Source organism: Apteryx rowi, unplaced genomic scaffold (assembly GCF_003343035.1).
Source record: "Apteryx rowi isolate R43461 unplaced genomic scaffold, aptRow1 scaffold_214, whole genome shotgun sequence".
In the NCBI taxonomy this organism is placed as follows: Eukaryota; Metazoa; Chordata; class Aves; order Apterygiformes; family Apterygidae; genus Apteryx; species Apteryx rowi.
The window spans coordinates 811,929-836,315 of NW_020448464.1; the positions used below are offsets into that span (position 1 = coordinate 811,929).

The 24,387-nt window shown below is 33.6% G+C and overlaps 1 protein-coding gene across 12 annotated transcripts in view; it reads left to right on the forward strand.

The window, feature by feature from the left end:
- VPS13A (vacuolar protein sorting 13 homolog A) overlaps nucleotides 1-24,387 on the forward strand; it is a 117,596-nt gene that overhangs the window by 81,141 nt on the left and 12,068 nt on the right. For 5 of the 12 annotated variants that reach the window (XR_003253282.1, XR_003253283.1, XR_003253286.1 and 2 more), the window contains 15 exons: nucleotides 1,307-1,542; nucleotides 3,458-3,611; nucleotides 4,421-4,567; nucleotides 5,143-5,224; nucleotides 6,722-6,791; nucleotides 7,316-7,421; nucleotides 10,599-10,712; nucleotides 11,300-11,445; nucleotides 11,552-11,633; nucleotides 12,888-13,001; nucleotides 13,420-13,495; nucleotides 13,612-13,775; nucleotides 14,131-14,176; nucleotides 14,461-14,584; nucleotides 14,960-15,074. Coding sequence is in view for 7 of the 12 variants with exons in the window: in XM_026064343.1 (XP_025920128.1) it covers nucleotides 1,307-1,542; nucleotides 3,458-3,611; nucleotides 4,421-4,567; nucleotides 5,143-5,224; nucleotides 6,722-6,791; nucleotides 7,316-7,421; nucleotides 10,599-10,712; nucleotides 11,300-11,445; nucleotides 11,552-11,633; nucleotides 12,888-13,001; nucleotides 13,420-13,495; nucleotides 13,612-13,775; nucleotides 14,131-14,176; nucleotides 14,461-14,584; nucleotides 14,960-15,074 (1,776 nt within the window). In the remaining 5 variants the exon portion in view is untranslated. Of the gene's footprint in view, nucleotides 1-1,306; nucleotides 1,543-3,457; nucleotides 3,612-4,420; nucleotides 4,568-5,142; nucleotides 5,225-6,721; nucleotides 6,792-7,315; nucleotides 7,422-10,598; nucleotides 10,713-11,299; nucleotides 11,446-11,551; nucleotides 11,634-12,887; nucleotides 13,002-13,419; nucleotides 13,496-13,611; nucleotides 13,776-14,130; nucleotides 14,177-14,460; nucleotides 14,585-14,959; nucleotides 15,075-17,038; nucleotides 17,843-20,143; nucleotides 20,436-24,387 lie in introns of those variants that run through there. The other 7 variants (XM_026064345.1, XM_026064346.1, XR_003253284.1 and 4 more) reach the window with 6 other exon arrangements.

Below are 24,387 nucleotides of genomic sequence, written 5' to 3' on the forward strand. Positions count from 1 at the left end.
ACTGCTATTTAAAGAAATTCCTTAGTTCTCCTTTACTTTAAAAGGAAAATCCATAGATATTTTGTTTGGCATTAGTCACTTTTTTTATAAGTTTTTGATTCTTTATCTGAAGTAAAGGTAAATCAAAAGTCCTAGAAACTTCAGGTTTTTTTCCTGTAATTTCTGTAATACTTTCCTGTGATGAAGAGCCAAATTAAGTTACTGAGCTGTTTGTGATGTGATGAGCTTGCAAAAAAGCACTGTGTCACTTAAGAGAGAAGAGAAGGGATAGCAGTCTCCTTCTCTTACTCCACCCATCATCTCATCATGTCCAGCTACATGTTTTTGTCTACCCACATGTGCCGGTCTTGGTGCTTATCAGAATCTTCTGTGTGCTAATGCATCTCACAAAAATGGCAGAAAACAATATAATCAAAAATGAGGGTTTTTTTGTTTATTTGGGAGTCTTTTAGTTGGGTGGTTGTTGTGTGGGGTGTTTTTGTTGTTTTGTTTTGTTTTTTTTTCTCCTGAACTGATTCAGTGAAGGATCTGATGAAAGTTAGAGGCTTCTGGGAGCAGGCAATGTGGAGAATTTCCCTTTCGGTGTCAGTGAGCAATTAGCTTGCACATGACATTTTAGCCTTTAGTGAGCCATTAAATTAGTTGCACATGAAAGTGCCCTCACAGTCTAAACAGTGAAGACTGAGACAGTTGTTAAAAGGCTTTTTGTATTAAAGCTGAAGGTAAAATATCAAAAGTTTCATTTACTTTCAAATATATGCAAATATTTTAAAATTGTATACTTGCATGTAATTATTGCCATAAAAACCTGTAACATGGCAATGTCCAGGAAAAAGTTGTGATTTTTTTCTAAAAGTAGTATGTTAGATAAAATAGAGATATATTTTTCAAATCTTACTTTAATGATGTTAATAGAATTTTGAGGGTGTTGTTGGGGATATTTTCGATTTGCTTAACTTATGAAAAAAGGCCCCATATTTTGGTTTTCATCTGTAACTGAGATCAGTAGATGTTCTGTATGTATGAAATTCCATATGTAACAAGTGCAATCACCAACCTCATAGGTGTGGGTCTAACACAGAGCAGTAACAATACCGCTTGCTGGAGCTTGTGCCAAAAAGCATTATCTTCAGTTCAAAAGTGTATGTATGTGACTGCTGTAAAACTTCAAGATTAAAATTTTTATAATTTTCCTATGCCTTTAAAACATTGTCTTCTGTTTGTGTTCATGTTGCTAATACTTTTCCATTTGTTTGCTGGGGTAGAGTGAATAGATGTGTAAAAATTTTTCTTCTCTTGTTTGTAGGACAGAATGGAAATACTCAGCTTGGACAGTAGAAAGATGGTCTATTTAGTGTCATTTTTTGAAGGTTTACAGCGTATTGTCCTAATCACTGAAGATCAGAATGTATTTAAACTGACGTATGAAAGTGTAAAAGCAGAACTAGCAGAACAAGAAATTGTTCTGTCTTTACAAGATGTTGGAATTTCATTGGTTAATAATTACACAAAACAGGAGGTGTCCTACATTGGAATTACAAGGTAACTTATTCACTGTGCAACAGTCTAAAATGTTTAAATTCTGGTATTTTCACTAACTGAATTTTGTTTTGGGGAGAAGGGGAGGAGGAAAAAGAAATCTAGTCAAGGGTATTTAGAATTAAATCATTATATGTTTTCCTATTGTAATGAAAATGTATGCATTCTATATTTAGACGGATATTCTCTTGCAGTATATTAAGCATAACTATGTGCAGCAAACTTTCCCAGTCCACTGAAGGGTAATATTTCCTGTCTGTAGTTTGAGGTGATAATGGAGTTGTCAGCAAGGTCTGCTAGGTGCTTTGTGTCAATAGATTTTGGTCTTCAGTCAAAACTCTGATGCGGTAACAGCTTGTAGTTCTTTTTACTTTTGTTTGGGAAATTATGGAGACATCAAAGATCTAATACTTTGTGTTTTTACTATAACATATCAGAGAGGAACAGAAAAGAAGCTATACAACCCGTAAGAGGTGTGAGCTATGATGTATTTATACAGGGGCTTTTTTGAATGCTCAAGGGACATTTATATCTCATTGCCATAATACACATTCTTAGCCATGAGGTTGCTGGGAACAAGGTTTTTCCTGCTGAATAATTTTTCTTACCAGACTGCAAAACAAGCAGAAACTCTAGGTACAAATTATTCATGTCTGTCATTCACAAAGAAAATCCCAGTCCTTGTCCTCACTTCAGAAACGGATAACTATCCAAAAAGTGGAAACACTTCGCAGTTTCCAGATGTTAGAATAAAAAACTTCCTAATCTTAACAGTGAGAGTGAATTGCCCAGATTTAAAGGAATGGTGACAGATTTCACTAAATCAGTGCTTTCTGGAAGTGGTCATCATCATCAGGAGACTCCAACAGTGCTGACTGCTAGATATTGTTTTGTTGTTAATCCCTGAGTGGATGTAAATGTCCTGAAACCTCTTTAGGAAGATGAGAAATCACTCCTCAGTTACAGTGAAAAAAGCCTGTTATTCCTGATGTTCCCATTTATAAATGTATTGGTATAAAAAGAATGCAAAACAGTCAGTTTGTATCTTAAGTTGATACAGAAGGAAGTTTCACCACACTTGTCCTGGGACTACAGCCATGCACTCCATTTTGTTATTTTTCCCTTTAGTTAACCTTTCTTATGCTGTTCTGCCGTTTATGTATCAGTATCTGCATGGGTATAATGTCTAGTTGGCTATGTAGTTGTCAGATATGGAATAACTTGTTGATAGAAGAAGTTTCTTCCCTCTGTCTGATGGCGATTTGTTTGTGCCCTATACCATGTATTCCATTTAAATGTAAAGTGAAATCAGACATCAGAGCTTCCCTCAGAAGCAATAGAATTAAATAGGAAAGAGTCCAATGCCTCTTAAAGAATAGATTTTGGGATATTATTAAGGGGGGAAAAAAAAAGCCAGAAACCCGTAGAAGAAAAATGGAAACCAAAAACACTGTTTAGTGATTCAGACTGAGATAGAGTGAAGAAAGTAGCTATCAAAGTGAGGAGCAGTTCAGCAGACATTTGCTGAATTCTCAATTTCTAGTAAATTAAACCATCCCAAAATATACCAAGGATGTATATTTGAAAGCCTACATTGAGGTTGTAGAGTAATGGACAGCAGTACTGTTGAAACTGAGCTTCTTGATTAAGTGTCTTTACATACCTATCTTGATCAAAGTGGGAAGTTGGACAAACTAGCTGTTAACTTTTTTGCCTGTATTACATTGGAAAGACTGGCTTCTGTTTAGAACTGAGAAGTCATTGGGTAATTTGGGTCATTTTTATTTACCATGGAAGTGCTTTATGATATGGTTTCTCATTCCATAGTTACAACGTACTAAAAGCCATACTAAAATAGGTAAAGTTTAATTTGAAATAGCTAATCATTTTCTCTTGATCCTTTCTTTTGTTTTCAAAGTTCTGATGTGGTTTGGGAGACAAAACCCAAGAAGAAGTCAAGATGGAGACCTATGAGTGTTAAGCAAACGGATAAGTTAGAACAAGAATTTAAAGATTACAGTGAGCTTACTCCTTTGGAAAACAAGATTATTGAGTTGGAATCAAATGTTTTGGTAATATTGATAGTTCTCACTAATCTATTGTTTGCATGTGTACGTAGGAAAAACATAACATATTGATTTTGTTGTGTCCCAGAACATTTCCAATGAAAATTTGAGATGACTGATTTATCCAGTTCATTTGAAATCCCTTCTTTATCTCTGTCTAGAAAGAATCCATCAAGGTTTGAAAGCTTGCAGGTCATGGGACTAAATACATGCAAAGCTACAGGAAAGAAACTTTCCATTTTCTTCATCTGATATACCTTTCAGGGGGGAAGGGGTTGGTTTTGGTTTGTTTGTTTTGACAGAAAGTCTTGTATTTTTCAAATGGCTTGTTATGGGATGATTCAGCCATGTGACTCAAACACAGAAATATCAAAAACAGAATTCCGGAATTTATTCTATGAGTTAAACAGTATGTTGTGCTCCTAATGCTACTGTTCTTGTCTATAGACAAATTCTAAATATTCACTAGAATTGTGTTGCAGATAAATTAATATGCACCAATTTGCATCTCAGTCATAGACCTTAATATTATACTCCTGTGCCTCTCCTCTAGAAAGCCAAATATAGCAAGCTATAATTCCTCAAATAATGCAACATACAGATTCATTTTCTAGTTTTGCCTTCATTGGAATTTATGGCAAAACTTGATTGATTTAAACAGAGTAAAGTTTTGACATCTGACTAAAAAGCTGTAAAAGCCTTACCATTAAGCTTTCATTTCAATGCTAATGAAAAGTGTAAAACTTAAAATACATTATAAAAAGGCAGTCTTTTGAAACACATAGCATGCTTACTTTTCTTTAATGACACAACAGGTGTGTTTAACTCCTAATGGAAGTAACATGAAAATGCAACAGCCAAATGAGATTCCTATCAGAAGAAATTATCTGCCAGCTTTAAAAGTAGAATACAGTTCATCTGCACATCAGAAGTCTTTCAGAATTCAAGTTTACAGGATACAGGTAAGTCTTGTCAAAGAGCAGGGAGTTATATATGGAAAAAAATGACATTTTTATGGAAAGTTGGTAGGATTAATTATCAGAAACTTTGGATTTTTCTTGTTGTTTTGAAGTTAATCATAGTAATTGGATTCTACATCACTGCTTCTCAATCTTTAATGGAAATACTATCAGATTGCTTGTAAAAAACAAAAAACAGACCCCTAAAAATGTTGAGGAAAAAGCTTCTACCGTTCATTTTCCCTGCTCTTTCCACAGAGGTCTTTATTTACAACCAACTAAAAATTAGGTAAAATTTGCTGTATTTCATATGTTCAAGTTTTTAAAAATATATCCTTTCCAAAAGTTTTGTGGACCATATATGACCACAGATTGGGAGAAGCTTTTCTAGATTATTTGGATTGAATGATTTCATTTTGAAAACAGATATTTTGAACCACAGTAGGGGCTTTTTCTGCTTTTGAATTAGTGGAAATGTTACAGGTAATATATAATCCTTATGTTTGTCTTACTTTTAAAATATTTCATAACTTGAAAAGCTAACATGCCACACCTTGTCCTGTCCTTACCCTTATTAGATACAAAACCAGATTCCTGGAGCCATATTTCCCTTTGTGTTCTATCCTATTAAACCTCCAAAGTCCATCACCCTGGATTCAGGTTTGTTGTTCTAGTTTAACATAATTTATACTTACAGAATGAAGAGGTGTTTGTTTTTAATGAAGTTTCACCTTGTTAGTTTTATCAGAAGAAGACTGTTTGCTTAAAAATTTAGGGACTTCCCTGAAAAAGTCCAAATGTTTTAGACCACTAGCAGGAGTGCTCTTTAGTATAAGCTTACTGACTAGACAGAACACAAATACTAATGTCAGAGAAAATTGCTTCCCCATCTCCACAAAGAAGATTTAGAGAAAGCCATCTGAATTGTTAACAATTAGAAGAAAGAAAAAAACTGTTTCATCCATCAATTTCATACCTTTTAAGCACATCTTTTTGGCACACTAATTCAGTGCTCTCTGAGAACATAAAGCCTAAATCAAATTTGGGTCAAGCTTAATTTGGGCTTTTGGCAGTTGCATTCAGACTGGAACAGAAATAAGTGTTGTCTAACATAGGAGAAAAGTTATCTGTTAAAAATGAAAAAGTCAAACTGTTGCTAGGCTTGATGGCAGCGAATGTGTTGCACAGTTTATTACTTACATTTGGAGTTCAGGGGCAGTGAGGGTTCTAAGGCTAACCCTCACTTTTCATATCCAGTTGCCAGATTTTTATCTACTGACTAAAATAATTTGTTCAGTTTATCCTAATCATGTTGTTTATGAAGCTTATTTTTTATTTGCTTGTATGCAAGAGTGACACAGTAACCTGACATGCTCCTATCTCAGCTAAGTTACAAAAGAAACTTGTGCCTATGGTAGCCTAAACTTAGGCAAGACATAATTTGCTATCTATTGAGCTTATAGATGGTGCCTGACACAGAAATTATTATAAGTTTAGATGTAGCTTTGTTTGTAGCCTTCCAGCTTCTTCACTGTTTGCACAAAGAGCTCAAAGTCAATACAGGATGTGATGAACTGCTGAGCTTTTTTGGAAGAGTCTTCCATTAACTCTCTCAAGGCAAAGTCATTTGGAAGACGAGAGTAATGGTAGGAAAGATTCTGGACTGAGATGAAGAATACTGCCTTTATTTTTCTTCAGAAGCTATTATGACATCAGATGTTCATCCTGAATATGGTCTATTTTAAACTAGAGTGCATAAATTTGAAGAATAAATTTTTAATTTAGTTTTATTTATTTATTTATTTATATTTTTGTATCAGTCTTTGAAAATACAAACTTAATGCCATGACTACAGAAATTGTATATGACTAAGATTATCAGCATTAATTTGGTCTTAAATGAAAAATGATGCATTTTTCAGAGATAAATAAGTGACAGAATTTTATTGTTCCATTTCATTCTTGTCTTCCTCTTCCTGTCTGTTCCTGCTCTTTTCCCTGAATTAGTTGTTTGCCGGTCACATCCATTATATAATCCTACTTCACAGGATTGAAAAAATCCTGAACATGTATGGCTTTTTCATATTAAAAGCATGAAGTTTATATATATATCATACAAAAATCTGTGCTGATCTCTTTTTATTTTACAACTTCATAGCACCAAAACCATTTACTGATGTCAGTATTGTTATGAGAACTGCAGGACATTCACAAATATCTCACATTAAGTAAGTATTTTAACATGTTCCATCTCTTTTGCCATTGATCATTTTTATTCAGGCTTTAAAATTAAAATTAAAGTAGGGGCAAATATAAGGCAAGATAATTTTAAACCAATTCATTCTAGGAAAGAAGAGAGCACTTCAAAAAGAGAGGCGAAAACTTAGCTCCATTTATTATCCACATGATTGCAGAGTAAAGCAAGCATTTTCAAGGATTTTTAATGCAGATTTTTACCCTTTTTAATTTGGAAAGTAAACTGTATTTAACAATGCTATCCACAGTGTTAAATGCTGCTATTTCAATTAAATAGTTTTGGTTACAGGAAATATGCCTACCTTATACCACTTCCTTTTGACCACAAATGGTGATTCCTAAAAATAAAAAAAATAATAATAATGTAAGTATCTGAAGTTAGTGAGTGAAATAAATACCCTAACTCACTGTACTTTGTAATTTAAAACTTTACATTTTTTGATAAAATAGTGGGGGKTTTTGTTTTTTGTTTTTTTTTTTTTTTTGTCATACACAGGTACTTTAAGGTACTGATTCAGGAGATGGATCTCAGAATAGACCTTGGATTCCTGTATGCAGTGGTTGAATTCTTTACACAGACTGATGTGCCCAGTGACCAAGAGGTAGAAACCTTCCGTTGTGTAAAGATTAATAGATTTAAAATTGTAATTATTTAAACTGTATTCAAAAACAGAACAAACAAAAAAACTCAGCTTGTTCTTGTATGTCGATGATATTGGCTGAGTGTTGTATCTGGGAGTAATAGGAAACTATGGGGATTTTAAGAGATACTGTTGTTTGAGGCAAATAGTAAACTCTCCTTTATCCTCATCTTGGCATAATATATAAAGATATATAAACCTTACAAAAAGAATGAAAGTAACGCTGTTGTAGCCTGTATGCAGTCTTTACAATACCTTGCTGATGTTTCTGTTAAAGAGTCAGAACAGGAAAGGAATGAAAATAATRCTCTCTTCTTGAGCCTGCCAAAAAATATCTGGAAAAAGCTGGGTCAGAAAAGAACTAATAAACATAGTGGCCCATCAGAGCAAGAGAAGTGGAGAGAGATGTTGATCAAAAAGAGAAAGTTTGCTCRGTAATTTTATGCAAGATTGCAAAACTGGTAGAAGATACAATTGAAATGTTGATACCGAGCAATACTGGGAGGAGAGGGCAGTGGGAGAGAACTGGGTTATCCTACAGGGAGAATGAGAGGAATTTGTACATAGCAAAATTAGAAATTAGATAAAATGTAATAGCATGAAGCGCAGGGTGGTCTCCTTGGACAATGAAAACTTCAGACAAAAGGTAAAGGCGACAGAGGAGGTGAAGGGTCTTGGATTTGCCAAGGAACCTGAGCCAATAAAGTGATATGCTGTATAGGTATAATGCAATTCTGAAGAGCACTGGACAAGCTGTTTTTACTAAGAATACTGAAATTTGAGTTTCAATACCTGAGGCAATGATGAGATATTATTTAGCAGAACATGTGCCATTGTTTTTGTCTGTATTTTAAAAAAAAGTGCTGCTAGTAAATGAACCAGAAAAACCTACATAAAAGATCTGCCTGGATGAATAGAGATAAAAGGTTCTTTTTGTTAAGGATATTAAAAGGTATTATCTTCTTATGCCAAGCAAAATGTATGCTGAAAAGGGAAGTTGTTATGCTTTCTATTCCCTAATCTATATGCCAGAGATAAAGAAGTATTGATGCTCAGGGATTATACCAACATAAAGATAAAAAGTAAAAAGCTGGTCATGGGTAAATAGAAACTGGAAATTAGGAAGAGGTGTATTAACGACCAGAGAAATGAACGTCTGTAATAACATTTCAAGCAAGTTAGGAATCTAAATATCTCAAGATGGAATTTGATAAGTTTACAGAAAGATTAAATGGTGGAAGTCTCTCATCTGCGATGGGTTGTGGTCCATCCTGTAGATGTTTTCATCTAAGTAAATTTGCCACTGTTAAATTTGCACACTGTTACATATATCAGTAAGTCCCAAGTTTCCTACTTTTGTTTCTGAAGCATCTGGAGTTCATTGCTTTAAGTTTAAATAAAAATCCTGATTTCAGTAGGACCTTTGTGGGATGTTTTCTGGCCCATGATAAAGGAAGACTAAATGTATTGTCCAGTTCACAGAGCACTTAGGCAGTTCTCTTGAGTTTGGGAGTATCATACATGAAGATCTGGTTGGTTCTTCCTAATCATGTCTTACTTTCCTTTTGCCTTCATTTGAAACCTGTGGCATTCTCTACAGAACTCTAATGGCACGACAATTTTGGGAGGGGTCCCAAAACATATTAATTAATTGATTATTAACTTAGGATCTCTTTTGCTTGTTTCTTTGAGGTGACTGAAATTTTAAGAGTGGGATCATCTCTGGTGAGAGGTGCCCTTCTTTAAATCAAGACCTAACTATGTTTTTATAACATAGTAAGAAAAGACTATATAGAAACACCTGAAGCAAAACTAAAAAAAGTAATTTTATTTAGGGCTGGGTGGGTCCATCTTTGTTAAACGTTTTAAATCAGCTTAGTTAAACATCTTTTAAAGCAAATAGTAAATGGTAAGGATGAGTAATTTCAATTTGTGGTTTATGAAATAAAAGGAATTTTGAAAGTCAGGATACTTAACATTCTCTAAGTCTGCTTTATTTATTAATGCTACATTAGAAAATTTTGTTTTACCAGGGTTGGCATATCTTTCATCTGCAGGAATATGTAGTCTAAACTAGTGGTTCCCAGCAGTGTGCTAGGGCACACAATCTGTTATATCTGTTCATACCAGGTATACCTATGAACTCTAGATTATTGTAAGAATTTGAATTATAATAATCACTTTCAATGTATCATTTTATAGAATATATGTAAAAATAAGTGTGTAGTGGAAAATACATTGGTATCTTTTAATTCGCTCACATCCCAAGGTAAATCACTTTTAACTTAAAGAAGGCACAATGAATGACTTGAAATTAAATGTTGTGAACTGAGTAACTGAGATCTCTGAGAGATGAGGAGACCTTCTGCCCTCTTATTTTTAGTGGAATTAGAAGACAAAATGTTAGGATTTGATCCCTGCTTCAGTTTTTACTCATTTTTTTGTTTAGATAGTAAGATGGTAGCTGGGTTTACTGTTTTGAAGGGACATTTCAGAATATTTTCAGTATTAACTTTTTTTTTAAACTGGCTAAGCCCTTTTCTGAGTAGTTTAGAATTGTTACTGTTTAAAAACAGTAAAATGATTTTTCTAGCATTTTGCCAATTCTTCAAAAAATACTGCAACAGAATTCTSTCTTGAAAGAAAAAGGAGTTGGGGAAAAAGGTTATATGAAGGTTTGTTTAGAGTATGTAACAGTCAAGTCTCTCTCTTTGTTTAACAAAACATAGTCTCTAGCCTAGCTTTTGGTATTTAAAAACCTACTGTATAGTGTATGCTCAAAAGTGTGTGTATATATGTTTTTTGATGTATATTTCATAAAAATTGCCTAAATGTACTGAAAAAAATGTGAAATTTGAACTTTGAAAAAAATAGAGAGTTTTTTACTTTAAAATAGATATGGCTTGGATTTTCTTTTTATATGTATTTCTTTTTCTTCATACAAAGAAAGGCAGCATAAGTTAGTTACATGTTTAAAAACTCTGGTTAAAATTCTTCCAAAACTTTAATTAAAAAGCTAAAAATCACTAGAGTGATATTAGTGAATATATTGCACCTCAGTGGCAAATGCCTGGCATATTGTGAAGTTTTATATACTCTGAATGTGCAAGTAATATTTTTTTGAAAATACATTCACAGCTGGAACTTTTCAAAAAGGATGTAGAATCTCTTCAAGAAGAACTGATGAGTGTATCATCAATGGATACATCACAAATCAGCTTGTATGAATACTTTCATATCTCTCCAATAAAGGTACGCCTTTTTCGCAGTATTGCCTGTGCTTCCTCTCCAAATGGTGGGTTTTTTGTCTCCTGCAGAACAGTAGGAACAGAAAAGTGAAGAATTGTAGGGGAGTTCAAAAATAAAAAAAGAAAAGCCCTGGAGAAAGTGCTTTTTTTTTTTTTTTTTTTAATTTGTCCTCTGGACTTTTCATTCCTACTTGGACACTGTGCTTATTATTTTCAGTCTGCTGTGCTTTGGGATATTAGTTATAGAAACAAATATTAGTTTGGAAACAAGATAATGACCTAAGTTATAGCTAAAAGATTCTGGAGACTTCATCTAAAAATATGGGTAAGCAATTCCTACTTCCTCTTTTCTTAAAAGTAGTTATAGTTATTCAGTTTGAATTCCAGTATCTTTTTTGTCACCTTGAATGGTGTATTTATGGTGTATGTAAATGTGTATGTATCCTCCATATGTATTCAGTCTGATTTCAATCAAGTTTAGAAATGCCATATCTCAATTTTTTAAAATCTTCTAACAAGACTATAAAAGTAGAAATATGATACTTCTAATAGACATTTGTATTATTTTCCAATCTTGTTTTTATCCTTCAGTTACACTTAAGCTTTTCACTTAGTACGGGTGGAGAAGATAGTAACAAAGAAGAAAGAAAGAATGAATTGATACCGCTTCAATCCTTGAATCTGCTGCTGAAGAGTATAGGTGCTACACTCACGGATGTACAAGATGTTGTCTTTAAGTAGGTTGAAAAGATAATTGTAAGGATAACTTCCGAAGATTACATCAGTCTTACCCATGTTAGGTTTTGTTTTGCTCTGAATAACATGAATACCTTTTTTTTTTAGGTTGGCATTCTTTGAACTCAACTATCACTTCTGTACTACACAACAATTGCAATCAGCAGTTATAAGGCATTATTCAAAACAGGTTGGAATAAATAAATTTCAGTTTTTCAGTAAATATTTGTGTTTTAAGTGTGTAACTGTGCTTTTACTTCTATGAAAATATGTAAAATAACTTTCAGCCTTGTATGTTTGTATAAATCATAGGAACAAGCCATTGACTTAAATTATGATCTACTAATTATAAAGAGGAGCTCATTTTAAAATGAGAACAACCAACTTCTGTTTCCTCTCTTCTTCGTACATACTTTTTTAATGTAGCCAGTTTAAATGCTTCCTGGAAATGACTTAAATATCAACTAGTCTTTGAATTCTCCTTGCCATTTTGCCAGGAGGTTATTTGTGACAAAAAGTATTTTTGAATAAATGAGACACCCAGCTTACATGAAACTGTTATTCATCAGCTGAATCCTGTTGCCTTTATTCTGGGAGCAAGTAACTGCGCTATTTATAAATTATGACTAGAGGAAAAATGGCATGAGTAACAAAACTTATGGACTGGATAGTGGAAGCAAACACAATGTAATTCTGATAAAGCAGAATTTGTATCAAACTAGGAATGCTTTCTCTCAGACTCCAGTAGCATCAGAATTATTATCCTTCTTTGACCTGTATGTACTGCTGGGTCCCAACATTTTGAGGAGAGATACCAGTAGACACATTATTGCAAAAAAGGAGTCCTCTTTTATCCACACATCATTAATGATAAGGCATTCTTAACATGTATTTATTTTGTGCTCTACCAACTTTAAAGGAGAAAAATCCTGTTTTAATTGGGGAATGGGCTGTCTATTATTCTCTTGATCCTTCTATACAGAGAGAAGGTTGGAAATCTCCTAGGAGATGCTTGGCCTTTTTTAAATCCAGTTCTCCTTCATGTAGATGTAGTTGTAACATTTCTCAATCACAGTCAACAAAATTTCCTATCAGCATATGCAAGCAAACCAAATTTTGTCCAGTAGCCACGCAGTGTGAGAGAAATCTGGGTAATGTGCTTGTTTTGTAAAAATCTCAGGAGCGTTAATCTCAGTTACTTGTAACTGCTTGTAAGAAGTAGAGTTTCTTTGGCTGACTTTATTGTGCACTTCTGTGATTTACTCACTGTAAAATCCTTTTTAATGTAACTATTTCTACTCTTTTGAATTATATTGAGTTTTTTATATTAAACTTATCTTACTAATCTTTTTCATGCGAGTATACTGTTTTGAGTATGCTGTTTGCTTTACTCATTGTAGTGTAATTTCTGCAATATTTTACTCAAAAACTAATTTTGTTTTAGGCTATTAAACAAATGTACGTTCTTATTCTTGGCCTTGATGTTTTGGGTAATCCATTTGGATTCATAAGAGGCCTATCTGAAGGAGTAGAAGCATTCTTCTATGAACCTTATCAGGTAAAAATTTCTACTGGTTGTATATGAAATATAGCACAAATGATTACATATGGATTGTATTGAAAAYGTGGATATATATTAATATATTTTTTTTGTCTTAAATTTAGATTTGTAATTGAAAATTCTTAGTGAAAGTGCCAGGAAATGTTACTAGAAAATTCAAACAAGATAAGAAAGAGAGAATAGTCTGTTACACCTACTTCACAAAAGATTGTTCCTTACTTCTCCATATAATTCTGCTTTTTGCATTTGTCTTTAAGCAGAATTCAGAGAATGAATTAGTATTTAAAAATAATTCTCATTCCCTCTCTCCCTCTCTCTCTCACATGTTCTCTCTCTGTGCATGCGTATGTGTACATAATATATATTTTTGTCTATAAACATACTATTTAAAACTTTAAATAAATGCGTTTTTTAGGGAGCCATCCAGGGTCCTGAAGAATTTATAGAAGGAATGGCATTAGGACTTAAAGCACTAGTAGGGGGAGCTGTTGGTAAGTTTCAGCATTATTACAGTAGTATACTTAATAGTGAATACAAAGAGAGCAATATAATTGAGTATTTATAAATGGCATTGGCATTTTACTTAGAATCTTTCATTTTCTCTTAGGTGGATTAGCTGGTGCTGCTTCGAGAATCACTGGTGCTATGGCAAAAGGAGTAGCTGCAATAACTATGGATGAGGATTACCAGCAGAAAAGGAGAGAAGCCATGAATAGACAGCCCACTGGTCTAAGAGAGGGTATCACTCGTGGAGGAAAAGGATTAGTTTCTGTAAGGAGAAAAAAAAAAAAAGATTAATAGATTTTATCCAGGCAGGAGTAATACACGTATTGACTGCCATAATTACCGCAGAGTTGCACCTCTTTATTGTAATCCTATTCTTGCAAATATGTTGCCATAATAGAGTAGTTTTAAAGAAAAATGTATGAGAATTGGAGAGAAGGGAGGAAGGGAGGAAGTGTGAAGCAGGAATCTCTCATTCTTTTAACCTGTGGTGGATTTTATAATACTTCAAAGCATGTACTTTGAGGTTGTTCACCTTTGAAGTAATAAGAAAAATATAGTAATGTATGAAAAATATAACCTGAAGACGTATTTGTTATATCTCACTCATTTCTCTTTGTAGGGTTTTGTCAGTGGTATAACAGGAATAGTTACAAAACCAATAAGAGGTAGGTGCAGGTCTTCCAATGTGTTAACTGTGTTCATATGATCTTAAATTCTTAATATTTGATGAGAGGGGTTATAAATCTGAGAGTTGTAGAACTTCACGTAAAGATTTTGTATTCTTACTGACTTATAATTTAGGTGTTATTGGCGCTGAACTTTGTATGAAGGAGACTGTGTATTTACATATCTAATTAGATAATTATATATTAATTACATTTGCTAAGATTATTGTAGTAAGAAAAAGTCAAAATGTTTTATGACGTTTTGCTGCTTTTGAATCTTTTAGGAGCCCAGAAAGAAGGAGCAGCTGGCTTTTTCAAAGGTGTTGGAAAAGGTTTAGTGGGAGCAGTAGCTAGGCCTACTGGAGGAATCATAGACATGGCAAGCAGCACATTTCAGGGCATTAAAAAGTAAGTAAGATAAGTATGAAGACTGGCATATTGCATGAAACAGAATAATAGGAGTACATTGTCTTTGTATCACTTCTGTGAGAAATTTTTACTCAAACACTAATTTAGTATTGCAGCCATGTGTTGCCCTCTGCCATCTAGTTTTCTCATAATCATTCTCTGAATGAGATTGCATTTCCGAGTTAAATCTTTTACTGTTTCACAGAATGTGTCTTGGGTGTGCATTCAAATACCAAAATACATATATAGGTGTCATTTTACTAGTACTTGAATTTAATTTGTATTTAAAATAATTTATGACCTTGCTAAATATTATAGTTTAAAAGTTTTAGGAGAGATATGGTACGTATTTTAAATTTGCTGCTTTATTCTCAGAGTTGCAGATTCATCAGAAGATGTGATAAGCCTGCGACCACCTCGCTTCTTTGGTGAAGATGGAGTTATTAGACCTTACAGATTAAGAGATGGAACCGGAAGTCAAATGTTACAGGTGAAGAAACTGAAAGATAATTTGGCATAAAATTTAACTCATCATATATTGAAATAAATATTTTACAGAATTACCCATTTTTTTACTCACCTCCCAACCCCTTACCAAGTAACTCAGTTGTCAAGAAAGTGCCATTTAATTTCTTAAAGAAATATGGCCACTTTGGTGATTTAGTTTCTGTGATACGACTTTTGGGAAAGACACCATATTTATACCAATGAATCTGTAGAGCTTTGTGCAAGATGCAGAGCAATTTAAAAGGAGAAAAAGATTTATATGATTGTTTAACCTTTTATATTTGATAAAACAGTTGACAGACACAAAGATATGTTTTTCAATAATTTTTTAACATTTTAAAAAAGTTTTTATCTCATTTTTTAATAAAACATACCATTTCAAACATACTTACAATAGTTGTATTTATATCATAGTATAGCCATTGAAAGGATGTGAAAATTCTTCAAGTGGAATACTGTTTGTATCAATAACATCCCGAGCAGCTTTTAATTTGGATGGTTACTCTTTAATAATTCAGCTGCTATTCAAGCATATTTGAAAATTCACCATGACTCAGTTGTTAACAATTGAACTTGTTCAACTCAAGTGGAAATAATTTCAACTGTGTTAGAGTTTGTAGAGTTTCTATTTTTCCTTTGATATAAATAAAACTGCATTTTATAGGAAATAAGGACGCAAATAGTGACTAGGTGAATGAAAACTAGAGATGTAAAAAATATAGACCTTTATAAATACACTTTGAACAATTTAATTTACCAGTGTGCCAGGGAAATGTTGGAGAAGTCATACAAAAATAAGAATTTTTTTGAACCATCAAAAGTCATTACTGGAGAATTTCATAAGAATTAAGTAGCCTTTGTAGAGGACTTTAGACTGTTTTGAGAATTGCCACAGTTTCATGTCCAGTTCCAATCTGGTTGTTTCTGTTCCTTCTTAATCCCATTAGTGTGTCTTCTGCTTTCTGCTAGGAGAGGATTGTCCAGTTTGTGGGTTCTAAACTATGTTTATATCATACCTTTCACTGACGAGCTAGCTCAGTAAACTGTGAAAGATCTATAATAATAAGTAGTATGCCTGTGCCTTTCTCTGAGGTAGCTTTTCCCTGTGGTCTCTAATATAAAGACAATGTTTTAAAGCAATATTCCTTAACTAGAGCACAATTAAAAGGTGCTACCAATGAACACTTAATTGCTAATCTTTTTCTTCTTTCCGGTAAGAAAATGGATTCCAAAACATCCCCTTTTCTGCTTAAAGGTGTATCATGAAAACAGAATGTTAGCAAGCCAACAAGTTCAGATCTAAAATGTGCAAGCTTCTGTAATGAATTTGCATTGTTTTTGCTTCTTAATTTTGCACAAGTTTGCATTTGGAGGTTTTTTGGGGTTTTTTTGAGAAACATGAAAAACGTTCTGCAAGCACTGACTGATGTATCTTTAAAATACATGGTTCTAATTTTTCTGCTATTGTGTGGATGAGTACCACCGTCTACAATTTTCCAACTTGAAAAGCAAAAAGAATAAGGAATAGCTGTCACTTTAGGATGGCAGCCACCATTTGAAAGTAGCTGAAGTTGAAGAATGATATGTTTCATATTAGTTTTCATTGCTGACAGTTGTCAATAAAATTGTTCTTGAAGAAAAGTTTTGAAAACTTCAGACAAGGGTGGTAATTCTCACTAGACAGTCAAATCAGAAAACAACAAATTAGGTGATTTGTTTTACAGGTGCTAATTCCTGGTATAGCATCTTTGATGTCTTAATCTTACTGCTTCTCAAATGTATTAATGTTTTTGGTTCAAAATATTTTTGATTCTAGAGACGTTTCTCTCACTTGCATGAGACTCGGTATTACATGTTCCTTAGCTGAAGTAGTTTATTACTAGCATAATATTTTCTTGCAGAAAAATAAGAATAATTTCCCTCTTTGTATTATTTCTGTGCACGCAGGTCTGGTGACTGGCCTCCCTGCAATCACTGTGTTGTAGCACTTTCAACACCTTACCAGAATAGATCTAAGTAAAACTTCTTTTAGTGACTGCATATGCAGACTAAAATAAATAGGATATAGGTGATTTTGCGTGCTTCTACTGTATCCCAAATTAACATGCCACTTCAGAATTACTTTCTTTTGGGGTTTTTATTTTGCTTTAATCAACTAACTTGCCAGCTCAAACTAATACTTCTGAACTAATACTTCTGCTTTCTTCTTCCCTTATCATGCTTTCAGAAAAGACAGGCCTACAGGGAATGGACTAAGACTCAAAATAGTAGTGATGATGATGACAGTTAGGATAATATGGACTGTTACAGATGTACATGGCCTTTGTCATATTCTTTTGATCTTTGAGAATTAAATGTTGCTGCTATAATTCCCACTGAGAAATCAGCATTGTCCGATATTAACCTCATATTTTTAAAACTGTGCAAAAGAAAAATGTGAGCAAATGAAGTATATGATGGCAAGTGCTAGGCAAAGGGGTGAAGAATATAATAAAAATAATAATCTTATATATAGAGTTGGATATTAGATGAAAAAAGTATTTAACAATATAAAGAAATAGTCATACTGTGACTTAGAGTTTATTTCCAGATGCAGTTCTCTTAAGTGTATTTAATCTGTTTTTGCATTTACATAAGTGTTTTACGGTTTTTATCACAATTTGTTAGATACAATGCCTTTAAATGTGTTTAGTGTAACCTTACTGAGTTGTACTGTCATTATTGGTATTAAAATGCTGTTTGACTGTTTTATATTCTATTTATTTCATATTTCAGAAGTATTTTGTCTGCTTTTCTTTTTTAACAATAAATACGTAAAAAGTATATCTAAAAATGGATTCATCTGTTCTGTTCCAACATTGTTCCTCATGTTTCCTGGAACTAGATTATATAAAAACACTAAATGTCCTAGAAAAGCATTTAAAAGATAATACATATATTTTACAAAGAACACTTAACTATATTGAATTTTTCATTCATCATTCATTTTAATATAATTTTTAAATGCTCAGTTTATGTATCATTTGGAATCCTGAGGTGTGTGAAATACAAGTGTTTATTTAGTTATTTCTGATTGTGACTACAGATTACTTGGTTCTTAAATCAGTCTTCATTATCTTCATAAAAACAACAACAACAGAAATCAAAAACCCTCTCCTAAACCAAACCCTATGTAAAATCATTGGCAACTTGAGAAAATGACAGTACTTTTACCAGGCTCTGCGTGGTAAAACGTGTAATGTGCAAAAGTATTTAGTTCTTAATTAAGCAAGATGGGGGGAAAAAACAAAATAAAAACACTGAACCACCATAATTCCATATTGTGTTATGTATAATTTTACATGTTACTTGTTTAAAAATTATGTGATTTTTTTATATTTCTATATTCACTGGAATGCCTGCATAGTTTTCCTATTCTTTTTTTCTTTTGGTGATTCATTGCTATATTTTTAGACTTGTGTGTTACTTATTGCAAGACCTCTCTAGAAAGTATTTATGTATCAATAATTGCTGTAAATAAGAGTGAGCTCTTCTGCCAGTATCTGAAGAATTAGAATTCCTCTAAAGTGATTAGAAATTAAGAGAACTTTTGAGCAAAAGTCCTTCTAAAATCTTTTGATATTTATCAAAGGTGATGAAATGTCTTTCACAGCCTATTGTCTTTTAGTTTTCAAAATACTGATGAAAGAACTACTTAAAACTGTAAGTCTTCTTATTCTGGCTTTATGTCTTTAAAAGCTGCTGTACGGTCTTCTCTCTTCGGCAATGAGCCAAAGAATGTGCATTTAGTCTCTAGATAAAAAGAGAAACAAGCTTGACTTGAGAGCTTGTTTTAGCTGGAACTGCTGGTGTTGAAGATTGCTACCTATCTCATATTGCTACTTATTCTGTAATGCTGAAATCACTAAAGGAAGTCTTGGAGAAGTAGTTTAAAGTCTGTATTGCAATGTATTATTGCCTGAAACACTGCAGAAAGGATTTGGAACATTTTAGATATAAATAGATATCAGGTATTTGAAGAATGTAGGAAATGATTTTGGTCTTTAATCCTGCTAAAAGGTTATGTTATGCCTAAAAGTTGAGGAAATTGTTAGGTTTAGCTTTTTGAAAGCTTACTGCTATGTTTTATTAGCTATATTGATACAAGACAGTAACTTTTGAATGTTATCTGAATTTTTTTTTCCTTTATTGTACTTCAGTACATATAATTGACTTTTTAGTGCAATTTCTTCTTTATTTTCTCCCATGAAATTTTGTCTTTCTCCTGTAGTAACCTATCTTCCAAAACAGTGCATCTCAATTTTATAACAAGATATATGTCTTCATTCTAAAACAGTTTTAAATAGAAGTGCCATTATTTTTTTGACTGAAGAAGCATCCCTGCAAAAATATGACTTTTGGTTTTTAGAAATCCTATAATTAGCATCTCAAATTGAGCCAACTCTGCAATTTTCTTAAATTACAATTCTGCAAATCATTATAGGATCTGGAAATAAAAGTTTATGTAAAGTGCAGCATTTGTCGGTCAGATATCATTACTTTATGCTCCCTTGTAATATAGCTAAAAATAATTTTTTTTCCCCTAAGTAGATATAGAAGTTTCAGAATGCTAACTGGAAAAAAAAATCAGGAAAACATATTTACTAGTAAAGTCAGCAAGCATGATTATATACCTTTGATTATTTTGTCTATTTCATGGAGGATAGTTGTATTTTTGAAGTGTTTATATCAATAAAAAAMCACAGTCATTTTGTACAAATATTTAATTGTTTCTGTCTTGAGTACCATCCTCTGAATATGCATTTGGAAAATAAATAAGCTGGATTTAAGATAACAAATAATTATATTGCCTGTGATATTAGAATTTCGTTTCTCCATACATCATGGAGGCAAAACCTTTGAAAGGTATAATAGCTGAGTAACCATACATTTTAATGTACCAAAAATGCACAAAGACAAACACTTTAAAGATTCAGGGATGGTTGTTGTTGTTATTTAAAGTAATAGACCTACAGAAATACAGACTAACTATGGAAATGCATTTTTTTCTAGGTTAATACATTTTAACAGTTTAATTTTTGACTGCACAGCATCTTTTCCTCCTCTTCTTCACTGATGAATTGAGTTTGAAGTCTGGCGTTCTTGCTGGAGACTCCGGGAGTAAGTGCCGCCTTTCAGCTCAGGCTACCAAGTTTTCTGCTGTCAGCTGCAGAACAAGTTGGCGATTCAACTTCTCTCAAGTGTTTAGTTTTATTACATTATTGACTTGCATAATGGTATTCATACTTCAGTTCATATATTCAACTCTAATCATATGTTTCCTCTTCGCTGAAGTAAAGAATTGGCTGTGCTGTTAATCTTTGTCGTCCAGTACATCCCTTTTAATCAGGATTCTTTTGTCCCCTTGTTTTATCAACAGAGGCTCTGTAGGCTTAAGTCAGTGCGAAGAGTTACTCTAGACAGTTTTTTGAGATCATTTAAAGGACTGCTTACACCTTTCTTGTCATTGCTTATTGACAGAAGCTATAGACCTTTTTCCAGAAATTGCTGATCTTTCCCCTGCCAGGAAATAAGGCTGAAAGAAAGGCTAGTCTTATGTTTACAAACATAAATCACTGATACTTGCACCATGAGATCAGTGGAGTTCTGTATGCTGCAGCTCAGTGCCTAACCAAAGTCAAATTAAATTCAAAACCTTTTCTTTTCTCTTGCCTTTGTAGTATGAGAGTTTGAGGGCTCTGTTACAGCGCTGTGTAAGGGTGGCTGCCCCAGCTATGCTGCAGTGGATCTGAGTTTATCGTACAAAGCCTTGCTTCCATATTTTATCCTATTGTAAGATAAAAAGAATTGGGTCTGTTTGGCTTTCAGTTCAATGATCCTTTTTTTTGGTAATGAGCTGAGCTTCAGATCAGTCAGCAGAGTGTTGGAATGAGTTGAAAAATATCTGCAGAATGGGGAAAGGGTGTCGCACTCCTTCTTTCTCCCCTTCCATCACCCTCCTGGGGCTGAGTTCACATCAAAGATACTGCAGGATATGACTATCTAAAATTGAGGTTTTGCTTCCTAAAATTTTAAGGAGAAATTCTTTCAGAAGTTCAGTATAACTTAATTTTATTCTATGTTATCCTGACTTTTATCCGACATCCATTCATGCATGCAATCTAGTTTGCTGCTCCCTTAGTTGGCTTGCAGCTGTCAGTATCCTTCCTCCTTCAGAACCTGTTGTGTTGCTAGGTTAGAGAAAAGACTGCACTTACATGTGCAATATTTGGGTATTAATAAACATATGTTGCCCACCCCACCAAATAAAAGACTTCTATATATTTMCTGGAAGCTGTCTAAGACAGTAGCTAAGACTAGTTGTTTCAGAAGAACATGGAAGTTCATGTGACTCTCAGTTTCATTTTAGTTTTTGTGGCTGGAGCATGAATGCTTATATGCTGTAGAAAAGCAAGCAATAACTTGAAGTATCCTAGGCAAAGTATATGTCAGGTTATATGCTGGCCAACATAGAGAATGCAGAAAGGAAAGTTGAAGTCTTTTTCCCTAATCCAGTAAACACTTTAGGTGCTACAAATAATCAAAGAACCTTTGTTGTCTTGGCAGAAAACAAAAAAAAATCTAGACCTGGAAATCATATTGAAGTGTGGATCAGTATGGTTTCTCCATCTCAGCTCATCAAATGATTTTTCTTGGTATTTAGACCAAATGTCAGCCAAGTGTGTTCTGCCAATCAGCATGAGCAAATTATATTTCTGGCATGAGGAAAAACAAAGTTATGAAACAAAGGTATTATTCTTTCATTTTTTCTGTCCTGCATACTGCGGCCATAGATTGAAATACTAACTTGGCTGCAAATTTCTGTTGATTTAAGTATAACTTCAGAACTGCCCTTCTGCAAAGCTGAAGGGAATCTAGAATGCAGGCACTAATTCCTCAGGGACAAAAGCTGTAGCTTTGTCCTTTACGCAGCCACATCACATGTTGGGACAACTGCAAAGAGATAGTAGACAACTAATGAGAACTAGTATTAATCCTTTATTAATAAAGGATGAGAGAATTTTGCACAGCAGAAAAAGGAATACCTTACATGTTAATTTTTCTTTATTTAACAACTCTTTTTTCGCACATGTTTAACCTAGATCTAATAAATGGCTGGAATACAGTTTGGAATTACTAGAAAGTTTCTGTGGGGAAGATGAATATTATACTAAGTAAATCTGATAATAGTAATTCTATAGCTTTTGAAGAACTCACTTTATGACGTGAGCTGAGAAAGTGGTTTAATATTGCTGATGTAACAGCAGTGAATTGCCATCAGAGTTCATACATCTGAACAGTCTTTGATTCATGAGGAAATAGATGGACAGTCAAAAATCCAACTAAAAACTTAAAGGTAATCTGAAGATGAAGAGAAAAAGGATGGCAGACATTTATAACCATCTTTTAAGCAGTAGCAGTCTTCAAAGGAGTTTTTATATATTAATTCAGTTGAAATGAGTTCAAGAATGGTATAAAACATATTCTGACTTTTTGTATCACACATACTAGTAGCATGTTAATTTGTCTCCACTACTTACGCTCTATTCTGTCCCGTTTCTGACTTTGTCAAAGGCTTCTGTGCTCTCCAGGGATTTAGGGGTGTGGGGTATGATGGGATGCTTTCCAAATGCAGAGATAGCACTCTAAAAGCTTTTAAGACACTGAACATATTTGCGTGTCTATCTCTAGGTAGATGATCACATCTGGTATTAGATTATTGCAGTGACAGATAAATGTACTACAGGTAAGACTAATCTGCAAATAGGAGGAGGTGTGTACTTGGATTAGACTGCATTTTACAGCTGGTGTATTGTTTCTCAAGAGATTCATTTAATTTCCTTATTTAGTGAATGAACTCTCAAACATTTGCTAACATAACCAGGCTGCTGAACCTTTTTATGTTAAAATATGGAAATTACATGTTTTTAAAAAATGTTTGTTTTCTTACAGTAGTGAAACTAATATCGAACAAGCAATAATTGATCTTAACCTTTCATTGCTTAGTGGTTTTACATCATCAATCAATAGTCGTCTGACATATTCCAACTGAGTTACTCCAGTCTTACTCCAAACATTAATTATTAATAATCCATAAAATTAAAAAATATGTAAGCATCTATATTGAAGGATTAATTATAAGTCCTTTTATGTCTGAGTTCTATAAACTACTTTAGTAACAGAGCACAGTAGTGCTTTTGCTATGAAAATTATCGGCAGTAAATTGGGATATCCCTCAATGAGGTATTTCATAATGGATAGGTGCAAGTCTAATGTTAAAAGTAACAAAAAGTTGGAAAATTGGGGTAGGAATATCTAAAAAATGAAGTATCCTTGGGGAGAATATTTAGTTGTTATTTCTCAGCATCAGGGTAGGTCCAAGTGTTACATTTGCAGAGGGACTGTGCAGCACTTGTCATGTTTTTTATTTCCCAGTTAATCTCTATTGTCTACAAAACTATAGCTCAGAGCTAACATTGAGGAGGTGTTAGTTCTTGGTTCAACTTTCTGGAAAGCTTAGCACACCACATGCTAGCAGTACTTCTCTGCTTAGTAAATAATTTGTTTGTGAATCTTAGTAGAATGAAATACATTCTGTGGACTTTGAGGGACATTTAGATAGTTTTTGTATGGATTGCAACCTGTGGGACAGTTAAGTACTGTACATCCATAATAATTTTTGTAATTCTCAGTTCATCATCTATAAACTCAAAAAGCTACAGTGGGGTGATACGATTTGTCCAAAATAACCCAGCAAGCTAAGGAAAAGACAGAAAGAGGTAACCTAGCTCTCTTAAGCCCTACTTTAGCCTTACCTCCACACTACACAAAGCATAAGAAAGTTGATCTTGCTTTGATGCAGGAGAATGACTAAAGATGCGTTTCATCCTAATGAGGCTGTGGTGGTGGTTGTTGCTAAATACTTCTCCCCTACAATTTCTTTTAATAGAAGAGAGAAGGGTCATGCTTTGAAAAGTTTAGAATAGGTTTGGTCAGTAAGAGAAATCACTGGTGTTGTCACACAGTTTGCACATTAAATACAACTATGAATGTTATCTCTACTCACCGGTCTTTCCTCTTTCACACATAAAATTTCCCCAAATATGCAAGTTCCTGCCAATTTTTTCCTTCACCCTTTCCCTTTCTGTCTCATTAGACCACTCATACCATGAATATCCATTCGTACATTGAACCAGACCAGGAGCCTGGAGTCTCTGGACAGGTGTCCCATGTGTGCTGTTTGTCTGTACAGCAGG